At 42.7% G+C, this 13,298-nt stretch overlaps 1 protein-coding gene across 4 annotated transcripts in view; it reads right to left on the minus strand.

Moving 5' to 3' along the window:
* Positions 1-13,298, minus strand: part of AASS (aminoadipate-semialdehyde synthase) — an 82,116-nt gene that overhangs the window by 12,849 nt on the left and 55,969 nt on the right. For all 4 annotated transcript variants that reach the window (XM_024990698.2, XM_059885606.1, XM_059885605.1 and 1 more), the window contains one exon: positions 4,342-4,509. In XM_024990698.2, coding sequence (XP_024846466.1) covers positions 4,342-4,509 — 168 coding nt within the window. The remainder of the gene's footprint in view (positions 1-4,341; positions 4,510-13,298) is intronic.

Below are 13,298 nucleotides of genomic sequence, written 5' to 3' on the forward strand. Positions count from 1 at the left end.
AGGAACTCCCCAGGTCGGTAGGTGCCCAATATGCTACTGGTGATCAGTGGAGAGATAACTCCAGAAAGAATGAAGGGATGCAGCCAAAGCAAAAACAACACCCAGTTGTGGATGTGACTGATGATAGAAGCAAGGTCCGAAGCTGTAAAGAGCAATATTGCATAGGAACCTGGAATGTTAGGTCTGTGAATCAAGGCAAATTGGAAGTAGTCAAACAGGAGATAGCAAGAGTGAATGACGACATTCTAGGAATCAGCGAACTAAAATGGACTAAAATCTGAGTTAAATGTGAATTTAACTCAGATGACCATTATATCTACTACTGCGGGCAGGAATCCCTTAGAAGAAATGGAGCAGCCATCATGGTCAACAAAAGAGTCTGAAATGCAGTACTTGGATACAATCTCAAAAATGACAGGATGATCTCTGTTCGTTTCCAAAGTAAACCATTCAATATCACGGTAATCCAAGCCTATGCCCCAAGCAGAAATGCTGAAGAAGCTGAACTTGAATGGTTCTATGCAGACCTACAAGACCTTTTAGAACTAACACCGAAAAAAGATGTCCTTTTCATTATAGGGGACTGGAATGCAAAAAGTAGGAAGTCAAGAAACACCTGGAGTAACAGGCAAATTTGGTCTTCGAGTATGGAATGAAGCAGGGCAAAGGCTAATAGAGTTTTGCCAAGAGAACGCACTGGTCATAGCAAACACCCTCTTCCAACAACACAAGACAAGACTCTACACATGGACATCACCAGATGGTCAACATCGAAATCAGATTGATTATATTCTTTGCAGTCAAAGATGGAGAAGCTCCATACAGTCAGCAAAAACAAGACTGGGAGCTGACTGTAGCCTAGATCATGAACTTATAGCCAAATTCAGATTTAAATTGAAGAAAGTAGGGAAAACCACTAGACCTTTCAGGTATGACCTAAATCAAATCCCTTATGATTATACACTGGAAGTGAGAAATAGATTTAAGGGCCTAGATCTGATAGAGAGAGTGCCTGATGAACTATGGAATGAGGTTCATGACATTCTACAGGAGACAGGGATCAAGAACATCCCCATGGAAAAGAAATGCAAAAAAGCAAAATGGCTGTCTGAGGAGGCCTTACAAATAGCTGTGAAAAGAAGAGAAGCAAAAAGCAAAGGAGGAAAGGAAAGATATAAGCATCTGAATGCAGAGTTCCAAAGAATAGCAAGGAGAGATAAGAAAGCCTTCCTCAGAGATCAATGCAAAGAAATAGAGGAACACAATAGAATGGGAAAGACTAGAGATCTCTTCAAGAAAATTAGAAATACCAAGGGAACATTTCATGCGAAGATGGGCTCGATAAAGGACAGAAATGGTATGGACCTAACAGAAGCAGAAGATATTAAGAAGAGGTGGCAAGAATACACAGAAGAACTGTACAAAAAAGATCTTCATGACCCAGATAATCACGATGGTGTGATCACTCACCTAGAGCCAGACATCGTGGAATGTGAAGTCAAGTGGGCCTTAGAAAGCATCACTATGAACAAAGCTAGTGGAGGTGATAGAATTAATCCTGGAAGATTATGCTGTGAAAGTGCTGCACTCAATATGCCAGCAAATTTGGAAAACTCAGCAGTGGCCACAGGACTGGAAAAGGTCAGTTTTCATTCCAATCCCAAAGAAAGGCAATGCCAAAGAATGCTCAAACTACCGCACAATTGTACTCATTTCACATGCTAGTAAAGTAATGCTCAAAATTCTCCAAGCCAGGCTTCAGCAATATGTGAACCGTGAACTTCCAGATGTTCAAGCTGGTTTTAGAAAAGGCAGAGGAACCAGAGATCAAACTGCCAACATTCGCTGGATCATCGAAAAAGCAAGAGAGTTCCAGAAAAACATCTATTTCTGCTTTATTGACTATGCCAAAGCCTTTGACTGTGTGGATCACAACAAACTGGAAAATTCTGAAAGAAATGGGAATACCAGACCACCTGACCTGCCTCTTGAGAAACCCATATGCAGGTCAGGAGGCAACAGTTAGAACTGGAAATGGAACAACAGATTGGTTGGAATAGGAGCACTCAAGGCTGTATATTGTGACCCTGCTTATTTAACTTCCATGCAGAGTACATCATGAGAAATGCTGGACTGGAAGAAACACAAGTTGGAATCAAGATTGCTGGGAGAAATATCAATAACCTCAGATATGCAGATGACACCACCCTTATGGCAGAAAGTGAAGAGGAACTAAAAAGCCTCTTGATGAAAGTGAAAGAGGAGAGTGAAAAAGTTGACTTAAAGCTCAACATTCAGAAAACGAAGATCATGGCATCTGGTCCCATCACTTCATGGCATATAGATGGGGAAACAGTGGAAACAGTGTCAGGTTTTATTTTGGGGGGGCTCCAAAATCACTGCAGATGGTGACTGCAGCCATGAAATTAAAAGACGCTTACTCCTTGGAAGAAAAGTTATGACCAACCTAGATAGCATATTGAAAAGCAGAGACATTACTTTGCCAACAAAGGTCTGTCTAGTCAAGGCTATGTTTTTTCCAGTGGTCATGTATGGATGTGAGAGTTGGACTGTGAAGAAAGCTGAGTGCCGAAGAATTGATGCTTTTGAACTGTAGTATTGGAGAAGACTCGAGAGTCCCTTGGACTGTAAGAAGATCCAACCAGTCCATTCTAAAGGAGATCAGTCCTGGGTGTTCATTGGAAGGACTGATGTTGAAACTCAAACCCCAATACTTTGGCCACCTCATGCAAAGAGTTGACTCTTTGGAAAAGACCCTGATGTTGGGAGGGATTGGGGGCAGGAGGTGAAGGAGACGACAGAGGATGAGATGGCTGGATGGCATCACCGACTGGATGGATATGAGTTTGGGTAAACTCTGGGAGTTGGTGATTGACAGGGAGGCCTTGTGTGCTGCAGTTCATGGGGTCACAGAGAGTCAGACATGACTGAGCAACTGAGCTGACTGAACTGACTAACTGATCATAAAGTCCTAACTTCTGAATCCCCTGAAAAAAATAGTTCCTACTTACCGTCTTAGAACAAGAAGAAAACAGAATCAAGAATCTGCCAGATCTGGGGAGGGCATGACTTCAGTTTCCACTAGTATTTGTCCTGTGCCTAAAGGCTTATGAAACATCCATGGTTCTTCTATCTACTTAAGATGTTATCACTGACAATTCATTTAGTTCCCAGTGAGGAAATCACATTCATGAGAGCACAGGTACCAGGAAATCTCATAGGGCAGTGAGATCTGAAATCAGATCCCTAATTTTTAGAGGTCTATGTATATTAGGTATGCTAGTAATAGAGGGTTGAATATGTACCTGTCATAATTCATGACCACTCAGGACCTCAAAGACCTCATGTGAATCTTTGCAAATGTAATTAGTTAAGGATCTCAGTATTTAGGGTGGGTCCTAAATACAGTGACTGGTGTCCTGGCAAGAAGAGGACAGGACACAGTGACATAAGCAGGAGAAGATGATATGAAGATGGAGGCAGAGATGGGACCAATACGTCTACAAGTTAAAGAACACCAAGAACTGCCCGCAATCACTGGTAGTCAGGTGAGAGTGGCACGAGAAGGTTTCTCCCTGGAAACCTCCAGAAGACACAAACCCTACACACACTCTGTTGAGAGGATACATTTCTGTTGTTAAAACTTTCATAGTAATTCATTATACAGCCCTAGGAAACCATTATATTGGTTGTCTTAATCTGGTCACACTTGTAACTATTCTTCTGTGATTCAAAAATGTGTACTGGACATTTGTATTTATGGTCCTAGTATCTACACTCTATTTTGTGGTTAAAAAACATTTACGATTTGCTTTGGGGAAGGTGACACTGACCACATTATCAGCTCTGGGTATGAAAAACAGGGGCCAAAGCTGATTGGCACCTTTTTTTGCACTGATCTCAGGGGCCCATGAGATTAAAACTCTATTTTTGACTGTGAAGATGTAGTTTTTCATTCTCAATGGATGTGAACCCAAGATCCTGCTACCATCCTGCCATTCTGTGAGGCAGGGGACACAACCAAAGCTTGAAGGAAGAGCTGAGAGGTGGAGAGAAACCAAGTCCCCGTGAGGTCACTGGACCCCCAAACCTGAGTACATCTGAAGCTGGCCCTTCACCTTCCCCCACAATTCTCATGAGTCAAAAACTCCATTTTTGCTCCAGCCGTGTTATCTCCTGAAATATTCAATCCAAAGAGTTCTCAGAACAGACTCCAATCTGGTTTATCATCTTAATTATTTTGATTACGAAGAAAAATTACATGCTTGCATTACTTACATCAAAACGGGCAACCTGTTCATCTCAAATAGAGCCACTTACCTTGTACCTCAGTGTCCCTCGTAATAAAGTGTGAGCAGATGGAATGCCATAAATCTCAGCATACTTCGTACTGTCTCTGTTAGGATAACCTTCCAAATTTAATCCAGGGAAATAATCCATGGGAGTGACTGAATCCAGAAAGGAGACACCTCCTACAGCATTCACAACCTGGGAACATTGAAAAATCACGTGTGGAGTTAAAACAGTGGATTCTCTCTTTGGACTTATCTTCAACCTTCATATATATAAAAAAAAAAATCAGCTTTTACTAAAAAAAAAAAAAAAAAAGCAATAGGTGATTTGAAAAAAATATTTTAATGGCTTCCCTGGTGGCTCAGTTGGTAAGGATGCAAGAGACCTGGGTTCAATCCCTGGGTTGGGAAGATCCCCTGGAGGAGGGCATGCAGTCCACTCCAGTATTCTTGCCTGGAGAATCCCATGGACAGAGGAGCCTTGTGGGTTACACAGTCCATGGGATTGCAAAGAGTCAGACACGACTGAGGAACTAACACTCACCCTGGTCAACATCCCAAGCTCAACCTGTTCCACTAATAGCTTAGTTCACAAGGCCATTGTTCTCCCAAGCTTTAAAATCTGACTTAAAGCATTTCACTTTTTACTAAGATCTTGTTTCTGATTTCCCCTAGCCCCTGGATAAGATGACACTGAATTATGTCCCCTAGAGTTCTGTTTTTAAATAGGCAACACACTATAAGAATAGATACTCAAGGTGCCTTCTGTGTTCACATAGAAATGGCCACATTCTCACTCTGTTCTTTCTCTTCACTCCCATCCCCTGTCTTGAATGCTACGTCAGGTGCCATTCACATCCATTCACACCTGGCATTTACAGAGCACCTGCTGTGTGTGTGCCAGGATGGCACCTGGGAATAGGACAGTGATGAATAAGACTCAGCTCCTGCCTCCATGCACTGCTTTCTTCACTGAAGAAACCTTTACTTAATGTCCACCAAGACCCGGGAGCAGCACTAGAGCAGCAATAAGACACTCACAGCCTAGACCAGTCAACCAGCCTGTGGATGTCGGGAGAGGGAGTCGGGGAGACGCCCTCTCACAAGGACAATGCAACGAACACACAGTGAGACTCCAAAGAAAATAAATGAATGACTAAATAAATAAATAAAAATGCTACCTCCTGATCTTACTGCTGGTAAGAAATCACAACACAGATCCCAAGCTCTTCTGGTGTCTCAGGAATCCCCTTTCCTACACCTCTCCCTGCATCATACACAATCAAGATGCAGTGAAGGATTTTTTTTCCCTTTCATCTTGAATAAGGGGCTAAATTCTTCTTTCAACTTGTGAGGCAGATGATCATCCCTGAGGTCATGGAAAACATTCTGGAGGAATACAGTCAGAACTGAGCATCCTGGTGGAACTAGACTCAGTCCTGCTCCCACCCCTGGAAACAATATCTGACCATGTCTGAGAGCTTCACAAAACAACACTTTGAGGGAGCTGGCGATGGATCTTTGGATGGAGTCTGGGGAATTTGCTCAAAGGAACCTTTGGCTAAACTTAATGCTTCATGGGGTTTATCTATAGGAAAGTTTGACATGTGTCTTGGTATGAAGGGGAAAATGGAAACATATGTATATAGAACTGGAGTCCCAGGAGGAAAGGCAGTGCTGACCTCAGAGTCAGGCCTGGTGGGGTCTCTGCTGTCAAATGCTCACTTTAGGGACTTCCCTGGTGGTCCTGTAGTTAAGACTCTGCTCTGCCAGTTCAGGGGGCAAGGGTTTGATCCCTGGTTGGGGAACTAAGATTCCACATGCCATGAGGCATGGCTATTAAAAAAATTTTTTTTTAAAGCCTCACTTTAAAGAGCATCAAGCACCATCAAAAATTCCAAGAGGGAGAATCAGAAGGAAGTGAGGAATGCTTTTAGTTTAATTTTCTTGTGAAACTTTTCTGAACTTCACAGTAAACATTTCCCAAATGCACTTTTCTTTAAAGCAAACTTCTTCCATCAGGATTCTAAATTTTTTTTAAAGTCTAATAAATAGGCAAATGTTAACTTTTAGAGTCTTCTCACCTGTCTCTCTTCTACAACCTATGGCAATTCTAAAATTTGGTTATGTGTTTGAAGGTTAGGGATTTTTAAGAAAAAGTCAATAAAGAGCACTATATTCCAGCACTGTACTAGTCAGAAATAAATCAGCTGGTTCCTAAAACCATCATGAGATCCTTATAAGGAAAATAAGGAAATATAAGCTGAATGGTAATGATCCATTTATTGATTGAAATGGAAGCAACTGGACCCCAACATTACTGGGTAATTTGGTATCAATTCAGAGTTGCATTTCTAGTGACCTATCATGGGATTCATTCAGAAGCCCTGTCCTGTATGACTTGGACAAGAAAGAAAGACATACTTATCTATTTGGCAGAGAATATGAATTTTTTTCTGACTCGACAACAATTACATCCAAGATCCACTTCCAGCAGAGACACTGGCTCATTACTCACTGCTGGTGTAGGCTGCTCTAAGTGCAAGACTTCCCCACATGTCGCCCACACTGACATGTCTCCAGGCCACAGAGGACCACTGACAATAAGCTTGACTGCTAAACCAACAATACATTTAACATGAGCAGTACACAGACAAGCATTTATGCAGGGCCCACTGTGTGCCAGGTGCCTTATATACATAACCTTTAATCCACACAATAACCCATTTTTCAGAGGTAAAAACTGAGGCTGAGACAGTCACTCAGAGGCAGATTTAAACACAGGTCTATTTGAATTTCATTTCATGCAAAGATGGGCACAATAAAGGACAGAAATGGTAGGGACCTAACAGAAGTAGAAGATATTAAAATGAGGTGGCAAGAATACACAGAAGAACTATACAAAAAAGATCTTCATGACCCAGACAAACATGATGGTGTGATCACTCATCTAGAGCCAGACATCCTGGAATACAAAGTCAAGTGGGCCTTAGGAAGCATCACTACGAACAAAGCTAGTGGAGGTCATGGCATTCCAGTTGAGCTATTTCAAATCCTAAAAGATGATGCTGTGAAAGTGCTACACTCAATATGCAACCAAATCTGGAAACTCAGCAGTGACCACAGGATTGGAAAAGGTCTGTTTTCATTCTAATCCCAAAGAAAGGCAATGCCAAAGAATGTTCAAACTACTGCACAACTGCACTGATCTAACATGCTAGCAAAGTAATGCTCAAAATTCTCCAAGCTAGGCTTCAATAGTACTTGAACTGTGAACTTCCAGATGTCCAAGCTGGATTTAGAAAAGGCAGAGAAACCAGAGATCAAACTGCAAACATTTGTTGGATCATTGAAAAACCGAGAGAATTCCAGAAAAACATCTGCTTTATTGACTATGCCAAAGCCTTTGACTGTGTAGGTCAAAACAAACTGGAAAATTTTTAAAGAGATGGGAATACAAGACTACCTGACCTCCCTCCTGAGAAATCTGTATGAAGGTCAGAAAGCAACAGTTAGAACTGGACATGGAACAACAGACTGGTTCCAAATCTGGAAAGGAGTACATCAATGGTTATATTGTCACCTTGCTTATTTAACTTATATGCAGAGATCATCATGTGAAATGCCAGGCTGGATGAAACACAAACTGGAATCAAGATTGCCAGGAGAAGTATCAATAACCTCAGATATGCAGATGACACCACCCTTATGGCAGAAAGCAAAGATGAACCAGAGTCTCTCAATGAAAGTGAAAGAGGAGAGTGAAAAAGCTGACTTAAAACTCAACATTCAAAAAACTAAGATCATGGCATCCGGTCCCATCACTTCATGGCAAATAGATGGGGAAACAATGGAAAAAGTGACAGACTTTATTTGGGGGGGCTCCAAAATCACTGCAGATGGTGACTGCAGCCATGAAATTAAAAGATGCTTGTTGCTTGGAAGAAAACCTATGACCAACTTAGCATTATTAAAAAGCAGAGACAGTACTTTACCAACAAAGGTCCATCTAGTCAAAGCTATGGTTTTTTCCATACTCATGTATGTATGTGACAGTTGGACACAAAGAAAGGTGAGTGCTGAAAAACTGATGCTTTTGAGTTGTGGTGTTGGAGAAGACTCTTGAGAGTCCCTTGGACTGCAAGGAGATCCAACCAGTCCATCCTAAAGGAGATCAGTCCTGGGTGTTCATTGGAAGGACTGATGCTGAAGCTGAAACTCCAATCCTTTGACCACCTGATGTGAAGAACTGACTCATTGGAAAAGACTCTGATGCTGGGAAAGATTGAAGGCAGAAGGAGAAGGGGATGGCAAAGGCTGAGATGGTTGGATGGCATTACTGACTCGATGGGCATGAGTTTGGATAAACTTCAGGAGTTGGTGATGGACAGTGAAGCCTGGCGTGCTGCAGTCCATGGGGTTGCAAAGAGTTGGATATGACTGAGCAACTGAACTAAACTGAAGTATTTGAATCCAACATCCGTGTTCTTTCTACTATACCATTTGTTGCTGTTATTTAGTCACTAAATTGTGTCCATCTCTTTTGTGACCTAATGGGCTATAGCCCACCAGGCTCCTTTGTCCATGGAATTCTCCAGACAAGAAAGTGGAGTAGAAAGGTTTCCATTTCCTTCTCCAGGGCATCTTCCCGACCCAGGGATTAAATCCATATGTCCTACACTGGCAGATGGATTCTTTACCACTGAGGGATTCTATAGGGATTCTATACCCCTACTATACTGTGCTGCTGCTGCTGCTGCTGCTAAGTTGCTTCAGTCATGGCCGACTCTGTGCGACCCCATAGACAGCAACCCATCAGGCTCCTCTGTCCCTGGGATTCTCCAGGCAAGAACACTGGAGTGGGTTACTATACCATACTGTCCCCTTAATGGTGCTCATTTGTGGATCAGTGTTTTGAGAAGGATATTGATGAACCAGGTACAGCATTCCTGATCATGCCACTGGTGATGCACCTGAAAATTGCATTAAGAATGGCTGCAGGCAGTGGAGAGCAGCAACTACAATGGGGAGGCTGGGTGCTGAAGTCAAGAGAGTGGCAGGCAAAGGAAAAAGAGGCAGAAAACCCATCTTGAAGCTGTGTTTGCAGAACAAACACAATCCTTACTTATAGTATGTGTTTTGCTTGTGAGTGACTTGGAGAGGAGGCTGAAGGAGATGGTGGCAAAGGTCTGCCATGTCACCACCAGATGCCATCAATGTTCCACCACCCATGGAGAGAAGACAAATCAGAGAAGACACAATCACTGTCTCCAAACGTGTGCAAGGAAATCAGATGTGTTGGAAACAGGATTAGAAGTTAGAAGTGAACAATAGTACTGGTAATAGAGCTCATGGTCCTACATCCCTGTGGTAATTTCCAGTGAGAAACATCCTAAATCCTAGGCTGCTGCCTGAGTTGCTGGAAAACTTTAAGGTTTTGATTTCAAGCAGAAGCCAGAGAAGCCACCTGACTCTGCCGTGATGACTCTGTAAATTATGTAAGGCCTGCTCCATGGCAAAAGGTGATGGTGACAGAGAGGATGGAGGGACAAGAGAGGCTTTGAGAAGTCTAACAATCCAGGTTAGGAGATAGACTGATGCACTTGAATTGCTGAGTGAATAATACAGCATCCGGAAAGTTCTTAGACACAGACAATCAAAGTGTGGGAGTTCAGACAAAAGAATAGCTAACAGGGGCTGGAGTGGTCAGGACAAGCTGCAGTCACAAGAGGAGACCTTGAGAAAAGTATCATTTTAGCAAAGAAAAGAAAGGCATCGTGTTTTCTCTTGGTGTCCTCCACAGTGTCAGGGAGATGCAAAAAGCACTCCTCTTTTACACAAGGAGTTCAGGATGAAAGGGAAAAACTTCAAATTCAACAAATACAACTTCTACTGCCTGAAAACAACTTCTTGCTTTCCCTGAGTTCTCATCACCATTTATGTCTTTATGCAGCTAATATTTGCTGGGGACTTAAGACATGCCTGACAATCTGCTGTTAAGCAGAGTGTAATCTATATGACCTCACAGAGCCCGACTGCAAGAACCCTGCAAGGCTGGTATGATTATGGCAGGGAACCCAAAGCTCCGAGAGATGAAATGATGGCTTGAGTACTGACCAGCCAGCAAATGGCAGAGCTAGAGCACCATGCCAGGCCCCGTGGCATCAGGCTCCCTGCTCTTTCTGTTGCACATATTGCTCTCCACTGACCTCCTTGCTATAATCTTTATCTGGCCATATAATCTTCATATGGCTTCCTGAGAATAAGCATTTTGCATGACTGTAGCAAGAATTCTTCTTGCATTCATATGTAAGTTTATACCAAGTGTGGGTCAGTCTCTGATCCACACAGCAGCAGGTGGAAGGGGCTGTTGACATACAATAGGAGATCGGCAGTGGTGTAGAAAAGGATTGTGTGCCTGGTAGAACCTCAGACTGGGGCCCAAACCTTCATGATTTGTAGACCTGAAGAACTAGATGGAAACTTAGTGCCCACCATCAGGACACTGATGCCCAGTTGACCTTTACAACTGCATGGTCTTTGGTGACACTTAGGAATATCAGCACTTGGACCAGAACCTAGGGGTCCTGTTTCATATCCTGAAACATGTGAATGTGTCTTTCCAGAATCAGCATAAAGTGTCCTGCTTGCTCTGTTATGTTTTAAGTTCAGCTCTGGTCCTCTGGTCATTAAATCAGTTCACCTCAATTTCAGCTGCACATTAGCTGAATCATTTGGGAGGTTTTTAAAGATCCTCAAGCCCAGGCAAATCAGAATCTCTGGGGAATGTAGCCCAGACATCTGTATTTTTAAAGTGCCTTGGCAATTCCAGTTTGTAGGCAAGGCTGGGAGCCACACTCATCATAGGTACAGAACCTAGTGGTTGATAATAACATTCACCCTAAGAAATTCTTTCAATTTACTTTTTTCACATGAAACACATTTAGATCACAGATACACTGAGAACTTATAATACTGCTGCCAGAATAATCTTTTTTAAGACCCACGTCTGATCACATAATTTATCACTCCCTGTAGAGGTAGGACTAGCATGAGGTGAGTGAGGTGCTTGGGGCAAAAAACATAAAGAGGAACCCTTGGTCCAGTTATATTTGTTCCCAACTGTGAGTCTTTTCCTTACAGTCAAGAGCATAAAGTATCAAAGCAGATCAATGTGATTTGGACACTGGCAATCCCTGGTGGCTCAGATGGTAAAGAATCTGGTTGCAATGCAGGAGACCTGGGTTCGATCCCTGGGTTGGGAAGATCCCCTGGAGAAGAGAATGGCTACCCACTCCAGCATTCTGGCCTGGAGAGCTCCATGGACAGAGGAGCCTGGGAAGCTACAGTCCATGCCAGGCTACAGTCCATGGGGTCACAAAGAGTTGGACACAACTGAGCAACTTTCACTAATGCCAACTGCCATCTCTAACTGAGGCTGAGTTAGCACTTCTTATGCTTGTTTCTATCTTGGAAACCTCATCAGTTCATTCACTCATTTGTGTCCAACTCTTTGCAACCCCATGAACTGCAGCACGCCAGGCCTTCCTGTCCATCACCAACTCCAGCAGTTTACCCAAACTCATGTCCATTGAGTCAGTAATAACATCTAACCATCTCATCCTTTGTCATTCCCTCTCCTCCTGCCTTCAATCTTTCCCAACATCAGGGTCTTTTCAAATGAGTCAGGTCTTTGCATCAGGTGGCCAGAATATTGGAGTTTCAACTTCAACACCAATCCTTCCAATGAACACTCAGGACTGATTTCCTTTAGGATGGACTGGTTGGATCTTCTTGCAGTCCAAGGGACTCTCAAGAGTCTTCTCCAACACCACAGTTCAAAAGCATCAATTCTTCGGTGCTCAGCTTTCTTTATAGTCCAACTCTCACATCCATACATGACTACTGGAAAAACCATACCCTTGACTAGACAGACCTTTGTTGAAAAAGTAATGTTTCTGCTTTTTAATATGCAGTCTAGGTTGGTTATAACTTTCCTTCCAAGGAGTAAGCATCTATTAATTTCATGGCTGCAGTCACCATCTATGGTGATTTTGGAGCCCCCAAAATAAAGTCTGACACTGTTTCCACTGTTTCCCCATCTATTTGTATGAAGTGATGGGACCGGATGCCATGATCTTAGTTTTCTGAATGTTGAGCTTTAAGCCAACTTCAGTATTCAGTATTTAAGCCACTTCAGTATTCTTGCCTTGAGAACCCCATGAACAGTATGAAAAGGTAACCTTATAGTGTTGTTGTAAGAATTGGATGAAATTGACACTCAGCACAGTCATGAGTGGCAGTGTCTCTGCCAGGCTGGCACCTTCTTAACCCTCAAAGCTGAGTACGTCTCTTCCTGCTAATTTTCCTCTCCCCAACCTCCTCACCAAAATCAAGTCAATTCCTCTTTCATCTGCATCACTGTGACATGTTAGCATACTTTGGAACTTTTATCATTGAATTATACCAATTTTTCCAGTGTCTGCCTTTCCTGCCATGAAGCTATCTGGTAAAAGAGAGGGTAAAAAGGCTTAGACCTGGATTTGAATCCCAGCTAAATGGCTGTGAACATTCTCTTTGAGCCACAGTTTCCTTATAGTAAAATGATGAAAACAATACTAAACTCAGAGAGCTCTTACATTCTGCCACACAGTAGCTGGGAAAGAAATGTTAGTTTCTTTCCCTCACCCACCAAATTCTCCATCCCAAGAGCCACCCCATTCCAGTCATGAGTTCTCTGAGATCAGGAACTTCATTCAGCATGATAACCTTTAGTGCCTTGGCCCAAGTCTAGCACATAACAGGGACTCAGTAAACATTTGTCATGCTGAAATAAACTGCAAGATGACCAGCAGATACACATGCAGAGAAGCCGAGTGTTTAAACTGCAGAAACAACTTGCAAGAAGGCAAAGAGGAAAGAATGAGCTTTGCTGGGGATGGTGGGGAGAGCACACTGAAAAGAACAGAAAATGCACGCCGGGAA

This window comes from Bos taurus, chromosome 4 (genome assembly GCF_002263795.3).
Source record: "Bos taurus isolate L1 Dominette 01449 registration number 42190680 breed Hereford chromosome 4, ARS-UCD2.0, whole genome shotgun sequence".
NCBI lineage: Eukaryota > Metazoa > Chordata > Mammalia > Artiodactyla > Bovidae > Bos > Bos taurus.